A 21,975-nucleotide genomic window follows, 5' to 3' on the forward strand; every position below is an offset into this window, starting at 1 on the left:
ACTGTTATTTATTTATTTATTCACTCAACAATTATTTTACTGATCATGGGCTATGATGCAGTAAACAAAACAGACTACACTTCTGCTCTCTCAGAGCTTAAAATTTGGACAGTAATGCTCCTGCTACTGCAAAGAAAGAAATAAAATTAAATGAGGAAGCATGACGTAACCTGAAAGAGCACTGGCCTAGGAGTGTCAAGATCTGAACCTCAAGTCCATGTCTAACAATTACTGGACAAGTGATGTTGGATCTGTCAACCTAATTTCCCCAGGACTCAATTTTGTATCTTGAAAACTGGTATATACTGCCTGTGCAGGGTACCTCACCAGTTAATTATAAGAACAAAAGAGAAAATATTCAAACATGCTCTGAAAACTACCAAAAGCTCTATAAGAACAGGCTAGCCATATTACCGAAGTGTATGAAAAACCATCAAATCCTTTGCAACAAACAATCTTAGTGAATACAGACACTCTATCGAGGGTCTGTGTGGTCAGACAATGTAGCTCGACGCTGACAGCCAAGCACATGCACAACACGGAATGACACGGATTCAAAAGTCTCAGCCTTTCTCCATGCACTCATTCTAATTTCACCTGGATTTCCTTTACATGTCAAATTACATCCACATCTCAAACAATGCTCCAGCCATAGGGAGAAAAAATGAGTCCAACAGACTTCCATTAGACTTCCACAATGAGCACAAGTACCATATGTTTCTTTACTCTTCAGAGTATGTGTTCGTCACCTCCACTTGAATCTTAACAAATAAAGGAACTTTCAAAATCGAGACACATCCACTTAGTAAAAGAAAATAACAATGGCTATAATTGCAACCACATTAACTGGACTGAGTTTCTGCTTAAATTACTTTTGCACTTCTGATGGAAAAATACTGTCCTTAAGAATAATGAGCTGCTGAAGTCATGACCAAAATATTAAAAACCTCAAAATTAAACTCAGGAAGAAAATAAATTTTACTTGGCATAATTCAGGTTTGCAGTCTTACTGTCAGGTAAAGAACACAATCCCGTATGAATCACTGGTGAACACCAAGCCTAAGACACAACTAACACCTCTTGGCGGTATGTGAAACAGCCGAATCCAAACTGTCTGTCTCTTGGGGCTAGAGAAACAGAATAATCCTCTGTTTTTCTTCAGACACTGGCAAGCAGGTACTGTGATAGCTGAGGGTCAGCTTAATCCTTCCCTTCCTGGCTCAGAATGAAAATAAATACTCTCTCCTAGACCTCAGATGTGATTTCCCTTTGTGGGTTTTCATGAAGAGGGAGGGACAAACAAGAAAATGATTGTGGCCCTGGCTGGTGTGGCTCAGTGGACTGAGCACCAGCCTGCAAACCAAAATGTCCCAGGTTTGAGTCCCAGTCAGGGCACATGCCTGCGTTGCAGGCCAGGTCCCTACTTAGGGGCATGAGAGGGGCAACCAGACATGGATGTTTCTCTCCTTCTCTTTCTCCTTTCTTTCTCCTCTCTCTAAAAAATGAATAAATAAAATATAATGTAAGAAAATGATAGTGGATGGTTGGGCTTGGTATAATTGTCAATCACATAACTTTGTTTTAGGAAAGAAGTAGAGAAGAAGAATCAAGACAGCAGCAGAGAAGTTCTGACAATGCTTTATCAGTTCTGGTTATGTTTTACCTGTGCTAACTCAGAGCTGAAGCTCTTTGGAATTTTCTACACAAATCCCCTCCCATCAGTGCTCTGGAAGCTGAGTAACTGTATTAAAAACTCCGAGGGGTATTAGGGAATAGAGTTATGTTCCAGAGCATACTGTCTGCCACCATCTCACTGACCCAGTCTCCACACTTGCTGTCTTTTCTCTCTTCCAGCTCTTTCATGGGAATAAATGACAAATCTCTCCACGTGTCCTTGCGCAGAAGTTTCACACATGCCATTTTCCTCAAGGTGTGAGGACCTGTTAGTCACCAACACATACAATAAATTGCACAGCCAATAAAAGAGGGAGGAGAGTGGAATAAAGAATGAGAACACATGGACAAGTCAAAAGCAAATGCAGGGACAGCTCCTGCTAAATCACTTGGCATTGTATTACAGAACCGGGATTCCTTCTACAAGGCACCAATGACAAAGTAAGTAACTTAATTTACATATTAATTTAACCATCTCAGAATAAGTAACTTAAAACTTCAAAACAGACACAAACTTTTAGAGGTAAACCACCACAAACTCAGTACGATGACACTGGGGCAAACAGCAAAAATTCCTCTGCCTCAGAAATATTGAAGGACACTGACACCCTCATGACTCACTCAGGTCCCTGTCTATCTGCACGGCGGAGCTGAGGGCACTTCGTGTTTAGGAAAGGGGCACTCTGCTAGGCTCGAGGGGAAGGGACTGGAGCTTTGCCTGTATGACCAGCAAGTGTCTGTGAATGAAGAGCATCTGTTGCCACACACAAAAATTTACCTGTGGGTTCCACAGACAGTAAAGGGCACGTGCAGGCAGCACCTGCAGACTTACTTGTTTTCCTGTGACCTTGGCCCCCTGGGAGAGAAGCATCTGCGGTCCAGGCTGGAATGTGCTGGTTGGGATGTGCAATAGATGTCACGGTGCTCTCGTGATAAATGGTATTTGCAGAAATAACATCAGGCACTTGAACTTCACCATCAGTGGCCATAGGTTCACTCCCATTTGATTTAAAATAAGCTTTTGGTAATGTTCCTGAAAGACAAAATATACATATATTTTTTAAAACTTCCTAGAAGTCTTCATTTTTAAAAAACATATTAAGAAAACTCCAGAGCTACTTCCCCAAGCCTCATTCTGTCCAGGCAAACACAAAGAAAGACATGGATAGCACAACTAATTAGCAGAGCTTCTCTTCTACGCGAATCACTCAACCCTGTGAATAAACCGCTGCCTTCCCATCGAGGTTTTTGGTGCCTGAGAAATGTAGGGCTATTCGGCCTCCCCTGAAACTCACCACAGTTAAAGAAAATGGGGTGAATCTCACAGTGTTTCCTTCCTGCCTTCCCTTTCTCAGCTTCACCCATCATTTTATGCGACTCAGCACCCAGGACCCATGCTCTCCACATCTCTGTCTGCCACCAAAGGACACAATTGTGCCTCCTTAGCTTTGTCCTTATGTTTCTTCACATTTTGCAATAAATGTCACAGAACTATGCATAACACAAAAATAAAAATAATAGGTTTCATATATTTACCAATACTTTCATCATAGAAAAATATATTTAAAAAACTGAAACTCTATAATCTCAACAAAACAGAAGAAACTAAATTTTCTTCATTTTAACCAGAAGGTATAAAACACAGTTACAAAAAAATAAGAAATAATCACTAAATTACGATAATCAACCAGGCACTCTCTCAAGGTATTCATTCACTGGCGCAATGAAGAGTCAAACCTAACTATTGGGAACCATCTAGTTTTGACTTTAGGCAGAAACTTTTGAAAAGGATGATGTATTTTTAATGCAGCCAAAACAGACAACAGACTGTTTCCAGAACATAGCACTGTAGTTGAGTGTGCTACTAAAATAAATGACTGTGCTATTGATCCATTATAGAAATACCCAAGGGAGATTTTTTTCTAAAAACATTTACAGTGAATGCGCTAATTGGTTCTCACTTTTCCAAACAGCCCATGGACTATTAAAAATAAAAGAAATATAAATAAAATGTTTAATATCGGTCTATGGAAAAAATTTCCCTACACGTGTTTGACACTTGGAAAACATTAACTACAAATCAAAATAGAAAAGCAGCTGTTTTCTAGCTAATGAAGGCCAACAGTTTCATCTGCCAAAGGATTCTAAATAAAACATTGGAGGGTGAAAGCTAAGTCGTGACCACGCGGTGCAGGTAGATCACTCTCCAAACTGTGTGATGTGAGTAATAGCAAATGCCACCGGTGAAATGAGAGCCCTCACTTAATTACTTTTTAAAATCAGGTAGAGTTTATTTAATAAATATGAGATAGACTAGCTTACTATGTAATATGTACTTTATTCATATAGAAATGTTTATGAACAAATTAGATATAATGTTATTTTCATCCATTTGTTAGTTGCTCTCTTCTTTACTTGTTTTGTCAGAAAAGGGATTTTTTTTTTTCATGTAACATGTTGTTTCCATCAGTGTGGCTGTAACGAATATACAAGGCCCATAAAGCTGATATACTCATCATTCCCTATGAATCGGCACTGGACTCTGTCAACACACTTTTAGCAAATGCCAGTTCCTCATAGTTACATTCCAGAGTAATTCACTTAAAAGGAGATCCTATTGAATAAAATACCCACAATCATTCTTAACATTTTGTTTGTAGCGATTAGCTTTATTAATAATCTTTCCTTTATCTTTTTTACCTGACCACAGTGGTGAGTGGTAATAATATGTAGTTATGCTTAGAAGTCCTTTGAAACACCAACTTTCTTAGTTAACACTGACTTAGATAACTTTCTAAACATAAATAAATAAAGGTAGTTTTCTTACTCTTAAAATCTACGAATAAAGCAGCTTGGCAGAAGAGAAAGATAATATATATGATAGTTGTTATAGCTAATGTTCCTAAAATATATTTTTGAGAGAGAGAGGGGAGTAAGAGAGACATGCAGAGACAGAGAACAAGCTGTTTGTAAAAGCCTGAACTCACTAGACAATTTTTTCATCTCTGGAACTGGCCATCTCTCAACTCACAGTTAGTCATCTATTACACATTTTTTAAAGAGCACAAAAACTCAAACTCAGTAAGACTACATACTCCCAAGCTATACCATGATGATCTATAAAAGTGCTGAGTTATCAGCCCAAAGTACAGTGTTCATTCTTGCACATACTTATCTTTACAGTGCTGTGGCTAAAAGTACAGGTTCCACAGCCTGACCCCGGGCTTAAATCCCATCACTAGCACTTAGCATCGTGAAACTTTGTGCAAACTCTCAACTGCCATAAAATAGGAAAAATAAAAATGCCTCCCTTCATGGGGCTGGTCGTTAAAGTCAAATTGGTCAATGTATAACCATTTGAAATAGTTCCTGGCACACAGTAAGTTCTCAATAACTATCAATCTTTGCTATACAATGATAGTAATGAAAGTAAAATTGTCTCCCTCAGGGCTACTAAAGTACTTTCAAATAAATACCAATTTCATTTTACAAACAGAGCAAAATGGCTAAGAAAGTTTTCAAAAGTGAATCACTTAGCCCACTTTGGAAGTGAGATAACAGTGGCTCTTTCCTGCTAAATTCGGGATAGAACAGCACATGATACCAAGGTTGTACAGCTCAGAAGGGCTTCAGCTCTACTCCACAGTGTTGAAGAAACTGTCTACGATTCCAGTAACAATAGCCACGCTGTACCGATCACTGCAGCGAGCGGACGGAGTACTGGGATTGGCAGGATGATGCTGCCCAGAGATGCCCACATCCTGCGAGTGTGTTTCCTCACACGCCTTGCCTGGCTAAAGGGATGTTGCAGATGGAATTGAAGGAATTTGAGATAGAAAATTTATCCTGGGTTATTTATTCAAGCCCAGGGTGCTTATAAGCAGAAGAGGGAAGTGAGAGAGTATGTGCCAGAGCCATTTGGTGTGAGAAGGATTCAATGGGCCATGCTCGTTTTGAAATGAGGAAGGAGCCACAAGCCAAGGCATACAGGAAGCCTCTGGAACTGGAAAAAGTAGGAACAGAGTGTCTCCTAGATCCTCCAAAAGGAACACAATGCAACCCACATGTTAATATTGGCCCAGGGAGACCTATTTTGGACTTCTGACTTCCATAATTCTAAGGTAATATGTTTGTATTGTTCAAAGCTACCAAGTTTGTGATAACTTGTTAGAGCAGTAATAGGAAACAAACACTTTGCTAAATATGCTCACTATAAGCTTCTACTGAGTTAGCTTTCCAAGAATCCTGTGAAACAGATGCCATAACTCTTCTTCACAGAATTTCGGAGAGAAAGAAACAAACCTATAAGAGTCCTTCAGTTTACCCAAGAATTGAGTTCAGACACGATACATATGCACGCACATACACCCACAGACACTTCTCACTTTGGATAAGTTAAAAAAATCAACCAGTAGCCATGACTGGTGTGGCTCAGTTGGTTGGGCATTGTCCCACAAAGCAAAGCGAAAGGTTGCCAGAGCAACCTTTCTCAGTCAGAGCACATGCCTGGGTTGTGGGTCAGTCCCTGGTTAAGGCACATGCAGGAGGCAACTAGGCAACTGATTAATGTTTCTCTCTCATGTTGATGTTTCTCTCCCTCTCTTTCTCTCTCCCTTCCCCTCTCTCTAAAAAATAAACAAAGTATTTTTTAAAAATCCACCACCACATGCATTTAAACAAATTTTTCTTCTGTGGGTTTGAAATTAATTCTTATCTTTATATCTTTAGCCATGTGGTAACACATTTACTTCGCATTTTCTACATGCCAGGAACTTTGTGTTTACTCCCTGTTGAGAACACATCTAGTGAGAAGTACTTGTCATCAGATGTTTACAGACTGAAGGAGACAGCCATGTAGTATAAGAATGCAAACCACGCTACAGGTGCTTTAGAGTGATATGCATAGGACAATCTGGTGACAAAAAAGTAGAGAAGTAGCTGTCATTCCATTTGGAAAAGTCAGGAAAGTTTTCTTAGAGGAGAAGGATCCTTGATGTGAATCTTAAACATGATTAGAGATTTTCTAAGTTTGAGCAAAGCATTTGTTGGGAAGAGAGAGGTGAGGTATGGTAACAAGGGAATGGAGAACTTTCTAGATAGAGAAAGGTGGAAGGGATATGCAAAAATTCAGCATATCACAGCTAGCACACAGGGGGACCGGCAGGAGAACAGGCAGAGGGGGTGGAAGCCAGGCTAGAGAGGGCAGTTCTTGTTAAAGGTTTGGAATTGATCTGGTTGGGCTGGCAAACTTTCGAAGGATCTCAAGTAGGGTGGAATGTTAGAAGGATCATCTTGAGTCTGCAGAATCATCAGAAGCCTACTGCAACCATCAGAAGGCTACAGTGAGAGAAGAGGAAGGCCTGACCCAAGGCAAAAGCAGTGAGGATAAAAGGAACAATTGGGAGAAAGCTCTCTGAGACAAAATTGTGAGAACTTGAGGAAGGAGTCAGCAGTCCCTTCAAGGTTTCAGGTTTGAATAACTGGGTAAGTGAAGGTACCCCCCGAATAAGATAGAGGTGCTAGTCATTAGTGCTCTTCACCAAATATGTTCAATTCTTTCCCGTTCTACTAGGACACATGCTTGGGTCACATTCTCTGGCCTCATTCTCTTGTCTCCTGACATCTTTGATGTTGGTTGAAGGGTATGAACTTCCAGTTACAAGATGAGCAAGTTTGGGGATCTAAGGTACAGTGAGGTCATTATAATTTATAATAATAATAATAATAATAATAATAACAACAACAACAGTAACACACTTTTTAAAAAGAAGACCTTCCAGAGCTCTCTCTCTCTCTCCCTCTCTCTCTCTCTGGCACAACAACCACAAAGGTTCATCATCAATTCACTCCCTGGATGACCTCAGTGAGCAAAGCACATCCTCCCCCACCCTCCACCATCTGGCAAAGGGAATGTGGCACGAGTGCAAAATTGACCTGTGTTGTATTCACATCACTAGGGTTTGGGGATTATTTTTTTTTTTGTTACACAGCGTAGCATAACCTATCCTGACTGATACAACAGATAATGAGGAATGAAAAATCGAATTTGTAGAAGCTTAGTGTTTTTATTGTTATAGATACATTGAGTATAAAATGCCTGTGAAACATTCCAGGGGAAAAGTCTAAATCGAGCACAATCCAAACATTTTCTCCAGGAGGCCTTACCAGACTCCCCCACAAATTTGTGTCTTTTTTGTGTTCCCACAGACGTATTGCTTTTACCACACAAGAGGAACTGTCTGTTTTCTTGTCTGCCTCCTTGAAGGTAAAAGGTTTATCACACCTGTCTGCATCTCAAGCACCCAGCTCACCCAGCAGAATGCTGGGCCCTGGGGTAGGCCTCAATAATACTTGTTGAGTATGAATGATGAAGGAAGTCAGGGCGGTGGATGACATCGTCAAGAGAGGCTGGAGTGTAAAGTGAGAAGAGCGCTTTAGACAGACACCTTCATATTTAATGGATGAGTAGAGAAATATGAGCTTAAGGAGATGGAGAAAGAGCAGAGAGATGAGAGGAAAATCAGAAGTGATCATTTGCATGCAAAGCAGAAGAGCATTTCAAGGGAAAAAATCCCCAAAAGGAGTAAGAATGAGCAAGACCATATCTGCATGTCACACCTGAATGGAAGAAAGTATTGCTGGCGCCAGCTAACAGTGAGCATGCTCATTCTGAACTGATGTAAACGGACATGAAAGAAAGCATAAGGGTCTTCATTTTAAAGTCCTGTGCAACACATGTTGGTTTCAGATGCTGCACGTTGGATAAAAAGACATTGGTGGCTTTGATAAGGCCAGATTTACCGGCATGAAAAGAAGAAAGAGAAGGAGGAGATCAGATTGCAGTGAGTTGTCTGAATGAAAGTGTAGAAAGCACCTGAGGATCTTGTGAGAATGCCAATTCAGCACGTACGGGGTGGGACCCACAATTCCCAATTCTGCTTTTCACACAGACCCCCAAGGGATGCTGGTGCAGCAGGTCCATGGACCACACTTGGAATACAAGGCCTTTAACTACCATCAGAAAAAGCTTTAGACATTAGGTATAACCTCAGGCCTGAGTAGCTAAAGAAAAAATGCCCTCGGGTTTGAGAAGCCTGTATTGTTAAGCCTGCACCAGAAGGGCTAGGGTTATTGAAGGAATTGGGAGAGTTAAATAAGAAATGTAGGGTCCAGTCATGAAGTGTCATAAAATTTGTGTGTAAGGAAATCAGGGAGTGAGAGGTTTTCCATTTTAAAACAATATTCAAAGCATAGTATTATAAGTTAAGCTGTTAAGATTCCTATAATTTCAAATTCTTGTAAAAGCCACAAGCTGCTAAGATATTCACTAAGATAAATATTTTAGTTCAATGACCTCCAGCCCACCTAGCATTTTTGAAGAAGAGAGTCACTTTTGAAGAGCACAATTTCTCCCGAGTTCAAAAAAATGTACTATTTACCATGTTTCCTATATTCTTCACCACTAGAATTTTTTCTTTCTTCTTTATTGCATGACAAAAATGAAAAATTAACAGGCCACACATACGCTTTTCATAAGAAAACTAGGATGGTCACCTTAGGCGATTCTTCATAAGTTTATGGCTAAAACAAAGAAAATTTATTTTCGATGTGGATGAGTGGAAGAGCCTTTGAAACCAAGTCATCAGCAGCCTAGGGGGAAGAAGCTAGGCGCATTCTAATGAGATTTTTTGGACCATTCACTGTGATGAAATTACATTGAGATGAACAATAGTTTGCAAAAGTCCACACAGACCATCCCCCAAACACTACATTTGCAGGACTCTTGTAATAACCCCCCATTTTTCTCCCTGCCACACACCATACTCACATCCACCCTTCTCCACACAGCTGCCAAAGGCACCTTTTCTTTTAACTTTAATTTTTCAATCAGTTTCCTTTCAGTATTATTTTTTGTTGGTTCCAGGAGTACAGTGTAGTGGTTAGACACTCATATACTTCATATTCTGCCTGATATTTCCAGCACCCATTTGACATCACACAGAGTTCTTACACTATTATTGACTATATATTTTATGCTGTACTTTACATCCCGGGACTATTTTGTAACTACCAATTTGTACTTCTCAATCCCTTCATCTCTTTGGGGAGGGAGGTCAGGGGATTGGAACAAAGGCACCTTTTAAGAGCCCCAGCCACATCAGTCATGTCACTCCCTTACTCCAACCTCTTCAGGATGCAGTGTACATTTAAAGGGCACTCCCTCAGGGAAGGCTTCCTCACCTCAAATCGGGTTCAGACCCTTGTCGTAAACTCTCCTCGTAACTCTCTTCCCACATAGGAGTTACGCTATCATCATTAATTGACTGTGTGACTTGTATTTAATGCCGTCCTCCCTCACGGCACTGTGGAGTGTATGGAGTGTGGAGTGTGTGATGTTTGTTAACAAACATCGTGCCCGATGCCCAGAGCACACTGCCTCACACATAACAGGCACTCCACACATGTCTGTTAAAGGGATGAATAGTACCAGTTGTATCTGCTATTGTACTTGTCATACACATGCTTCTCAACCTATCAAAGGAATTTCACTTTAAATATTGCTAATATAACATAACATCATATAATATAATATAATATAAATGTTAATATAATTTAAGGTAAGCATCAGCTCAATGTCTGATAAAGTGTTCCGAGGCAAAGCTGACTCTTCTAGTCATGTGATGGCAATACAACCACTGACAGCTTAGTTCTTAGAAGTGAATTAGGCTCTGAAAGTAACTCTCAGGTCTCAGCATAAAAGTCATGTGAAACTTGTCATCACATGGCAAATCCAATAGTCAGTCAATTTCACTCCTTTCTAGCTACTTCAACAGCAATTAGAATATACTGTGATGATGGCTTGGTTCCTGGGGTTATGGGGTTGTGGATTATAGAATTCTTAGGACAATGGATCATAGTAAAAAGGTTGTAATTCTTATGGAGAGAGTGAAAATAAGATGAACACGTTTTAGTCCATTTTAGGGAAAACAGAACTATTTATTAAAATAATTTTTTGATTTAATAATATTTATAAGTAAAAACTAATTCTTTACCTTCATAACAAATTTCGTCATTTATAAAAATACTGACTAATATTACTTCATTTGACTTCCATAACATTTCTGTGAAACAAATAAGACTTCTAATCCCCTTTTCACAGAGAGGTAAGGTGTGTTACCCGGGAGTCGCACTGCCACTAACTGGGAGAGTGAGCCGCTGAACCCGGGCCTTCTTGTGTCTAGGTCCAGGTTCTTTCTGAGATGCCATATGGCCTCAGTATTAGACTGTAACTTAAGAAATAAAAACCTAGGTATAATATTATAGCTTTCTCACTCTTTAATTTTCCTTTCAATTTCTTCCAAAAACTTGAATCCTTATTTTGGAATCCAAGTCTTGGAAATCATACAGACAGCTCACACTATCTGCTGATTTTAGAACTAGAAAACTGAACTAAACATCTATAGCTCCATCTTAGCTTAGGGGGTTGAGGTGAGACACAATTCGCTCTCTTCTACAGCCTACTGCTGAAATAACTACTCATAAAGTCCAACTCTTTTATCTTCAGAAACCTTTTTACCATCTTGACTTTATGCATGACAGAAGCCCAAATGGACAAAATTAAAGACACGTAGTACATCTGTGTTTGTTAGCATAGAGCTTTCATTACCTTTTCCTAATCAATAATCCTCTGCTATCTCTTTGACTTTTGAAGCCAGAACTCCTTTTATACACAATTAACATTCCAGCTTCCCTTAGCAACCATTATGGACCCAGAAATAGCTGCAAAAGTTTGAAAGAGCAGGGAGTTATAAATTCAAACCAAACAGAACATTTTAAAAAGTAAGCAGAATTTAATGAGGTTTTTTAAACAAAGATATAAGGTGATTCTATTGCTCACTACAACAACAAACCTATCAGTTATAAAATAGGAACTGTTTATTTGGGCAGATGTTACTTCAATATATCTGTATCAAACCAACTGCTGCAGAAGTACAAAAAGAGTACTTTTGAAGAACATGTCTGGAAAACTTCCACTTTCTAAAGGGTACCTGCATATAAGCCAAAATAGCACTTAAAAATGGTTACAGATTTTAACTTCTTCCAGTCAAGACGGGGAGCAGGCAACATGGTACCAGCGTACTCCCATGACCACATCAGAATTACAACTAACCTGAAACTAAAACAATATTGTACATCAACTATAAATGGAAAATTTTTAAAAAGTTTAATGGCTACAGATCTGTGCACCTCCTAATCCCATACATAGGTGAAAAACATTCTACTACCAGGTATAAACCCAAGACAAATGGAAACATGTCCACACAACAACTTGTACATGAATGTTCACAGCAACATGATTCAAAATAGTGTAACAGATAGAAATAACTCAAATGTCCATCAACTGACAAACAGACAAACAAAAAGTGGTATGTCTACACAATGAAATATTACTTGGCCATGAAATGGAATGAAGTTCTAAACCCATCCCACAACACAGATGAGCCTTAAAAATGTTATGCCAAGTGAAACCACATAAACCACACTTGGTTGTACAAAATGTCCAGAATAGGGAAATTTATAGAGACAGAAAGCAGATTAGTGGCTGCTTAGTGTAGAGCAGAAGGGAAGGATAGGGGGGACGATAACTAACAAGCTAAAGAGTTCCTGTGATAATGAAAATATTCCTACATTGACTTTGGTGATGCATTTATTTGTGAACACACTGAAAGTTATTGAATGGTATATGAATTATATTGCAACAAAGCTGTAAAAAATATTAAAAACTTAATAAATAAATATAAGCCACTTAAAGCGAGGTTTCAATAACATCCCTCAGGGGCCTCTAAGCAATGAGATACCTAAAAGTGTGTTCTAAACTTATATTCAACCCTAAGAATGAAAGAAAACAGTCTTCAATGTGTGTGAGCCTGGGAGCACAGGAGTACAAGAATGAAGTTTTTTAAAATGACAGGGGATGACTGGCGGAGCTTCTACCAGACAGACCTTCCCAGAGGTAACCACTATAAACTGGACAACATGCAAAACAGGAGCTACTGGAGGGCACCATAGAGGAAGCAAAAGAGAGGGGTTGAGTCTTGGAAGAAGAGAGTGGCAGAGGTGAGTTTCAGGGCTTCTTCCTGCCCTTTTCTAAGAGCAGGCCACAGATGGCGCCATGTAGGCACAGCAGCTACAGCCCCAGCGGAGAACCTGCAGTCCTCCTGGGCGGGTGCATTTCTTCCATCCCCCTCTGCCCTTTGCCCTCTGACCTCTGATGCATCTCTCCTCCTTTTCCTCCCATGAAATCCAGCATTTCTGGTTCCTTTCCTTCCTCTCTGACTTTCTTCCTGTACCTCTGACTCCTTCCCACTTCTTTGTCTCCTCCTTAAATACTAGCCTTTATGACTGCCCCCAAAGCACCTTATATACACCTCTATCATCAACACGTGGTATCTTGTGCGACAAACATTTCTTCCTCTCAATTGTGAGTTCCTGAGAAAAAGGACTAATTGAAACATCCTTGAGTTTTCAGGGATCTTCAAAGTTTCTGCTACCTGGTAATCACTCCTTAAATATTTTTTAATTAATTAATGTACAAAAGTTAATATTAATAATAATAGCTAGGAGAGTGATTATAATGTTTAAAACTGCAGATTTGCTTAAGATAGTCAACAGATACCTTATTGAGTTGACATTTCAGGTTAGATAAGTACTAAGTAGAAATCACTCTTATAAAGCATGTTACTTTTAATATTGACTTCATTTTTCCTTAATAATGACAACGCTTACCAACAAAGGAAAGCAGGATCACCAGCAGGACAATGAGGGCACAGATACAGGGAATCAGGACCAGCAAAAGGAAACGGAGAATGTTAGCCATCGTCAGCTGTGGCGAGCAGCCATCACCCATGCTATCTTCATCAGCTCCCAAGACCTAAAGGAAAGAGAAATATGAAACATGGTTTTAATATCACAAAGCAACCTGATACATGGCATGAAATTGCAGAGTACAACCATCCATTCAAAGCAGCAGCACCCCTAAGAGATGTTACCATGTGTACTTTAGGACATGAAATCAGGTTTAGCCATCGAATCACACTAATAAATGAGCAAATAATGGTACAACCGCATTCAGGGCAGAGCAAATCATCTATTTCTGAAATGTTTTTCGGAAGTGCATGAACTTGTAATGATATTCCATCTTGATTTTTTTAAACCTGTTTGCCGATTTGGTGTTATTCCAAAGGGCCATAAGTAACTATGGCAAGAACGCACCTTGGCCCAGAGCTGTCAGCAAAGACTGCCTAGCACAGTGATAATATATTGGTGAGTAGGTGTAGACAAGACACTATCCAGGCTTCATTGCTTTTCACCTTATGAGTCCTAACCCAAATCTGCATGAATCTGGATAAAATAAGTTTTCAGCCATTAATAATTCAGCAAGTTTTAATATTACTGACCATGTATTTAGTGACACGCCAAACTATAAAAAAGAGCCTGTCCCGCTGGCCAGTTAAACACTGACGATCCCTCGGGGCCTCCTGTGCCTGTTCGCTCTGCCCCTGCAGCCCATCCATTTGGGGGAGGCTGATGAGGTGCAATAGTGATGGTTCAGATAAAGTTCTCGTCTTCAAACACTTTGCATTTTGCTTAGTTCCATCTCTTGCCAGGAACGATGTCTGGAAATTCATTTATTGCAAGTGGCTAGCTTCGTGCAGTGGCTTTTTCAACAGGAGTCTGAGATGCAACTGAGAGTGACTTGAATCACTCACGACGAGCGACTCTTCAGGTCACCTTAGCGAGGTGTTTCTGGTGGCTTGCTCTCTTGGACTTCTGAATCCCCTCACATGTTCCCCTCTGACAGTCTCAAGGCTTGACCTACAACCTCTGTGTAACCGTCTCCTAAATCTCCTTTCAGGTCAAATCATAAAATTCCAGGGCCTAGTGTGTAACAGCCTGTCTCCCTCTCCCCTGTAACACTGCCATCAGCTTTGCACCATGCTCGAGTGTCTTCTGGATATTTTATTTCACTTTATCCATCCTCTAACTAATATCCTACTTCAGTCACTGTCCTACCTCTCTCCTTCTTTCTCATCCAAAATGCTCTAAGAGTTCATATTTATTGTCCAAATTTCTTCACTGTTTGCTCACACAGCCACTACAATTTGGCACCCACGTTTTGCTGCCAAAACAGCTTTCGCTGTGGTTACCAACAACCTCCATGTTGCTATATCCAAATGACATTTTTCAGACATCATCGTAATGACATGTCAGTATCATTTGAGAGAGAAAATTTTCAGCTAGCCACTCCCACCTCCTTCAAGCACTTTCTTCCTCTCACTCCGCTTTCTCCTATTTGTCCGGTCACTCCTCTTTCTGTAGCTCTTGTTCACATTCACTCTCTCTCCTAATGTCACCCACTCAAATGCATCCATTGCCAGCCCTACACATGTAACTTACATCTTTAAACAGCAAACATAGACCTTTGCTCTGAGCTCTAGACCTTTGTATTCAACTAGCCACTTCACATCTCCTCAGTGGATTTTGCAAAAATACCTCATACCTAACATGTCTGAAGCCAAATAAATAATCTTCATTCCCATATCTGGCATTCTTCCAGGGTTTTGTGTCTCCAGAAAAGGTAACTGAGTACTTACTGTGTGTCAGACATTGTTTGGGTATCTCGGACACATCACTGTGCAAAGCAAAAATCTCCAGGCTCACAGCCCCTGCATTCTGGTAAAAATGGACATCATGTCTCCCCAAGAGTCCTGCAGATGCCGCCTCTTGTCTTAGTTACCTATATCCATTATTGCGCTTTCTAATTTGTTCTCCATGCTATAACCAGCATGAGAAAGAGGCTGTGTATCACTGGGTGATGAGAAAAGTCAACAGGAGAAATGATCCCCAAAGGGAACTAATTCAGGAGATTCAGAGCCTGGAAGCAGATCTCATCATGAGAACCATGTGTCTAGTGGATGCGCAGAGGTTGGGGGAGGCTTTGGACTCCCACAGGGATGTTAGGGGCTTCAAGTCCCTATTTTTTAAGAGTTCAAAGGTCAAGGAGGCCATAGTTGGTATTTTAGGTACATTAGTCTTTATCCTGTTCTACCTTTTTGTAGTGTTTGACTTTATCAACACAGAGTGCGTCCTTAGGGAAACTTCCACAGCTACAATGGCAGGAACTGCTTAAGAACAAGGGGATCCCTGTCCATCCATCCTTTGAATGAAAGATTGTCCCCTGGGGTCAAGGCCAAGACCTAATGAAGAGCCAATGAACCGGATGTGAATGGGGATGCCGGGTGCCTCTGTAGGCAGGTTCACCCAGAGAGTTCTTGGATATGGAACAGCTGCTGACAATCAGTTTACAAGCAACAGAAGTTCAGCCACAAAGGTACCCAGTTCCTCGTTAGGGACCACAGCCCTACCTCCTCTCACAACACCCTCATTCGGGGTGGGGACAAGTGTCTGGGAACTGTACACAGTTGCTCCTCACTCTTATTGGAGGGTAAAGTAAGAAACATTTTTTAGTCAGTTGGACCCTCCCACACATAATACATTTTACATTTTAAATATATAGTGTGGGGGTCAGCAAACTACAGCCTATGGGCCTAACCCACCCCACTGTCTGTTTTTAAATATAAAGTTTTACTGGCAGAGAGGCATGTTTATCTGTTTGTATATTATTACAGCTGCTTCCTTGCTATAACACAGAGCAGTTGCAACAAAGCTGTGTGGCCCAAAAGGACTAAAATATTTATAATCTGGCCCCTTACAGAAAAAGTTTGCTCACCTGTGACATAGAGCATCAGTGTATATCTACATAGATGGGTATTTTAAAGTATATACATGTAATATGATAACCAAACTAAAATATAAATTCTTTAAGACAATCAGACTTTTGTCTCTTCACTTGGGCCCATACTGAAAACTGATACAAATTTATAGGTGGCAATTGGCAGACAAAACTGCCTAAGTTTTGCTATAAAGAATGGTTACTTCACAAAGTTTTAAACATAAAAATAATCTTTAAAATAGAAAAAAATTATTAGGACTATATGCATTAAATTAGTAGAAAAAAGGAAAATACAAGTTTCAGGGATATTCAAACTGAAATACTCCTGCACCATGAATGTGAACTCTAATAACTAACAAATGCTCATGAGATTATAAAGTGCAAATTTATTCCTGCTCTGTAAAAACATAATCATAGCATAAATAGTACTAACACAGCTGTATCTCTCTATATGTATGTAAATAATACCCCTTTTTCAGGAGGATATGCCCAGCATCTAGAATAGCACCTGAACACAGAAATGACTATTACCTGCTGAATAAATGCATGAATGAAGTCAGCTGAACAAAAATTGCTCTGTACATAATATGTAAGTCACTGCTTCTTTTTTTCAATGACAGATGCCTTACAAAGACTATTCATGAATCATCCAAAAACACTTAAAGGAGAAAATGTATTTGGTAAAAAAAAATAATAATAAAAATCTTTCCCTTTCAGGAAAAATATGCTAAAATTAATAAAATTAGTTTTTACCAGGAGTTCAATTCCACACCACCATTTCCCATTATGAGCTTTGAAGTCAATTAGAAAATTTGGTGTTTCAAAAAAGTACAACGTGGATTTTATTACAAAGAAATTTTTCAAAATACCACCTATGTTAACAGGAAGATAAGTGGCCTTGTAACTCCACTATCCCCCTAAATCGGAGACGCCCAGGCATTCTCAGTTCACAGCACCATCAGTATCCAGGGAATTATCTGTGGTTCTAGGTTACTTAAAATGCCTAACAGTTCCATTTATTAAGTAGTTTAGTCTACCAATTTTATAGATATTTGTATCCTAGAAACTTAGTAGCCATTTGAAAAAATACTACATATAAATTAAAAGTTTTAAATATTTTCAAGTCATTCTTAACCCCGACTACTTACTAACGGGGTGTGTGCCCCAGCTGGGCGCTGCACAGCACCGCAAACCTTGGAATCGGACTGGAAACCACCACCGCTGCACGCGGAGTTTTGCCTGTACATCTTTTTACACAGCAACGACCAAGAGCCAGCTTCATGAAGGCAGGACAGCATCCAAAGGACTACAGCACAACTTAATGTTGAACCTCTGAACTACTCAAGCCAGTAGTAGTACTTTAAGCTAGTATTTTACCTGGTAGCCAATAAATGCTGAGTGTTACTAGATTTCCTTCAAAAAATGAAAATAACCAACAAAGACTTCAGGAGTCACTGTGGTGTCCTGGGGTAATCCCAGCACACAGGAAGGAAATCACACTTCTAGAAGATTTATTTCTCCCGCATTCATCTGCATAAGTCCAAATCCTTGAGGAGTGAACTCCTATCTCACCTCGTTCAGGTAGCCTTCCTTGGTTACCCGGACAGAAGCAGACTCTCCCTGCTTCATCTGAATTCTGATTTGTGGCAGAGGCTAACCAGCTCACACCATCTATTCTTTCCTTTGATCTTAGAAACAGAACACTAACTTGTGTCTGGGCCAAAACTTAACAGGCGTTTAGAATAGAGACAGCATTTCCCACCTTCTCTCATGGCTATGTGAGGCCATGTCCTGCGTCCACGACCACAGGATGAAACTGGAAGTGTTAAAGCTGACTTCCAGGAAATGTTCTCCCAGACAGGGGCATGACCTTCCTCTTTCTTGCTGGCTGGAGTATGGATGTAATAGCTGGAGCTCAAGCAATCATCTCAGAGCCAGAGGCGAAAGCTATACACAGAGGAAGACTCGGCAGCAACAAAGAGGCAACCTGGATCCCTGAAGGATTTGTGAAGCTGCCTTGTCAGCCCTGAACTGCTTATTTTCAGACTATATTTACATGAGAAAGGAATACATTATTTCTTATTAAATCATTGTCAATAGGAATATATTTTATCACTTGCAGCTGAAGCAATTTTAACTGAACTATAGTTTTTATCATTTTCTACTTTGGATCACAGTGATGTTTATACACACTAAAATTACTAAACTGTAACTTTAAGAGGTAAAGATCCATTGTTAATTCATTCAACAAAAAGCTATACCATGTGCCCAGAGCATTATTTTTATCCCTTAGGCAACTAACCAGCTTGTTATATAGAGTAGGATCAGAATGAATGTGTATTATCTCAAGTAAATAAATGACTTACAATGAAAAGCTTCATTAGAAAAGTTCAGTTTTTAATATACTTACTTTTGATGTGAGGGAGGAAAAAACACTAAAAGTTTTCCTTAAACACAATACAGGTAGACTTTTTGTGATAAGTATCGTTACTCAAGTTTGTTTACTGTTGACCAGAACTAACAGCAATGAAGTGGAGCCAGTGGATTACCTCCTGCTGATCAAAAGTTCAGTGTCTTTTACATCTTCAATCAGAATCAACCCAGAAGAAAAAAATTCACAACTTAGTAAGTTACAACTTAGCAATTTTCAATTACAAATTACTAAATATGGTGTGATAGCAAGAATGCTTTCAAACAGGGCTAATGGGAAGCAAACAATAAAAAGTAAGGTAGGTGGGAACGCTGGCAGTCACTGGACTGGGCCATCTTGCAGTTCCTTTAGAGATCCCACATTCTCTGGGTACTTCAGCCATCTCGTCTCCGACTTCCCCATATCCTCCCTTGTTCCCTTCTGATTTCTGTGCTGCACCCCAAGTGATCTTTCCAAAACACTCATTTGCATATGCCACCTTCCTGCTTAAAACCTGCTAGAGTCTTGAGAGACAAAGACCAACTTCTTAACATGGTATAGAAGATGATTCTCAAACTTCAGCACGCATGTTGGCTGTGTGGGGAGGGTCTGATCCAGTAAGTCTGGGTAGGGCCTGAGATTCTGCATTCTTTACCAGCTACCAGGGGATGCTCATCCTGGTAGTCTGAGGACCGCAGTCCGAGTAGCAGGATCTGGAGATACTTCTAGGTCTACCCTGCCTGTACCAGACTCATTGCCTCCACTTCTCTGTGCACCTGCCACCTGGCTCTTCCCAACTCCTTATAAGCACTCCCTGTCTGGGAATAACACAGATTTCTGGGAAATGTGTAATCTACAGTTTCTATAGCTGAGAACATTTTACCCTGAGGATGACATGCAAGTAGTGGCCCTAACTACCAGTTTTCAAAGACGTGGATATCATTCTGCTTAGTACACTGTACTACTGAAATGAAAACACCATTTTCAAAAGTAAAGATTGAAATAGAAGAAAGATACAGTTCATATTTAATACATCAAAATCCTAATTAACAACAACAACAAAATAACCTATTCCATGACTATTCCAAACTTTTGCTAAACATATGCCACCCTTGACCTACAATAGCTCTGTAAGAGATAATATTCACCTAAAGGTATGGTCTACAAAGAGTTTAACATTACTTTACTACTCTTAAGATATAGCATCAGACACAGAGAGATGCTGATATTTTTATTTCAACTAGGATTTCTTTAAATTGCAACCAAAGATCAGTCAAACTTGAAGTAGTATATAAACTGTTACTGATTAACAGAGCATTTTGAAATGAAAAGGTTAATCCTACCTTCAAAATGTGACACTATGCAATGGACCTTCTAAAATACCAAAATAATTATATTGTTAAGATACCATTATGGAATTATGTTGACTGAGTTAATACAGGATGCTTTTAGGTGCATAAATACTGAATATTAGTACCCAGAGGCTGCCCTAATTCATATATCAATCTGGGGGATTTAGTAAAATTCTACTTATTGCTTTGAAGTTTATGACTTGACCAAATCAAAATGTTAAAATACTCTTAAACTGAAATTTGAGTGTACATTTTAATGTTTGGAATTCTATGTAAAATTATGAGAGAATTCAAGCCATCTGTCCTATAACAAAAGATTTGCTTACAATGTTAAAAACAATTAAAAGGAAAAATTCATCCCAAATTAACACTATGTGTCGCTTTGATGCTGATTTTGCACCTTAGTTCTCTGGGTAGGAAAGTGATCAACTACAAATGCATTCACACTTTGCTGGCCTACAATGATGACAAGATCACTCTGATTGGAATGGCCTGAACAGGACATAGATGCTCCCTCTAAACTCTGTGGGGATGTTACATGATCACATGTTAATGTCCTCATTGTCCTGAAAAAAATGCAGACACTAAGACTCCAATTTCTAATAGATATGTGGCCCAGAACATTGTCTTGGCCAACCATCAAGCCAGAATGCGATCTGAAGTGTTTTCTTTAGTATTAGAGATGGAGTTTCTCCTACCCACCTCCACTCTCTGTCCACTGAGCAAAAACAAGCCAATTGTTACCTACTTATTTAAGAAGAAATTCTTTCAGTGCTGGAGGTTTTCCTCTCTGTGCTCAATGAACTGTGAAAGAGTTCCTCACATGAATTTAAAGTAGACTTATGGAATAAGAGATCAGTGATTTAGACACTTCTCAAATCAGGCATCTGTCAATTCTCCATCCAGAATATTAGCTCCCACTCTACCAATAAGCCACATGCCTCCAAAATCATCTGTCGGCAAACTACACCAAACCCAAATGTCTTTTGTTGTGATGCTTGTTTTTAATGTCCCAAGAGGCACGAAGAACAAGCATCTGGTTTTCAGTAAGTCTTTTCATCCCATTTTCTGGCATTTAATTGAAGCGTATAAAGTTCGAATAACTCATGCACTCTCTCAAAATGAAATTACTCAATTCACACCAGAACACATGGTTCTGCAAGCTAACCTGCCCCCATTTTCTCCTTTGAAAAATTAACATAATAACAACAGTACCAGATAGTCCATTCCAGAATGGGTGTTCCATATGGAGATGAAATAATTTTCCTGTCGAGGAGACTAGATAATAATAATAGTCTAATACTCAGGCATCGGATCACTTCAATGTTTCTGTTTTGAGGGTAGCATTGTTTAGCTGAAGTCTGAAATATGAGAGAAAAGATCGGAATGTTTCAGAGGAAGCTTGAATATTGTCTCCACCACTGAAAATCTAGGTGACCTTATAAAGTCATCACCCTGTCCTAGCCATGTCTGCACAGCTGCAAATAAGGGACAGAATAGCAATGTCTTGCTCCAACCACAAGTATTCTCCCAAAAATGAAGTTGGTAAAGCAAAAGAAAAGTAAAAAGCAGTAATAATAACAAAATAAGTTTATTTCAAGTTCAGAAAGCTCTGAGAGCCCTGATTTCTCTCTAATGCATAACGTGGAGTTTGCTCAATTCAGTCTCCCCAGAGGAAAGTTATAATCTTTGCTCAAGTGAGGTAATGTCTTCGGAGGCAATAGGAGAACCTTCTAAGGTAAACC

General features: G+C 39.6%; 1 protein-coding gene across 3 annotated transcripts in view; it reads right to left on the minus strand.

Moving 5' to 3' along the window:
- CORIN (corin, serine peptidase) overlaps window positions 1-21,975 on the minus strand; it is a 185,011-nt gene that overhangs the window by 144,706 nt on the left and 18,330 nt on the right. For all 3 annotated transcript variants that reach the window (XM_045834548.1, XM_045834545.1, XM_045834546.1), the window contains exons 2-3: window positions 13,462-13,606; window positions 2,507-2,707 (exon numbers count right to left, since the gene is read on the minus strand). In XM_045834548.1, coding sequence (XP_045690504.1) covers window positions 2,507-2,707; window positions 13,462-13,606 — 346 coding nt within the window. The remainder of the gene's footprint in view (window positions 1-2,506; window positions 2,708-13,461; window positions 13,607-21,975) is intronic.

Source organism: Phyllostomus hastatus, unplaced genomic scaffold, assembly GCF_019186645.2.
Source record: "Phyllostomus hastatus isolate PE091 unplaced genomic scaffold, TTU_PhHast_1.1 phas_contig_196, whole genome shotgun sequence".
Classification (NCBI taxonomy): Eukaryota; Metazoa; Chordata; class Mammalia; order Chiroptera; family Phyllostomidae; genus Phyllostomus; species Phyllostomus hastatus.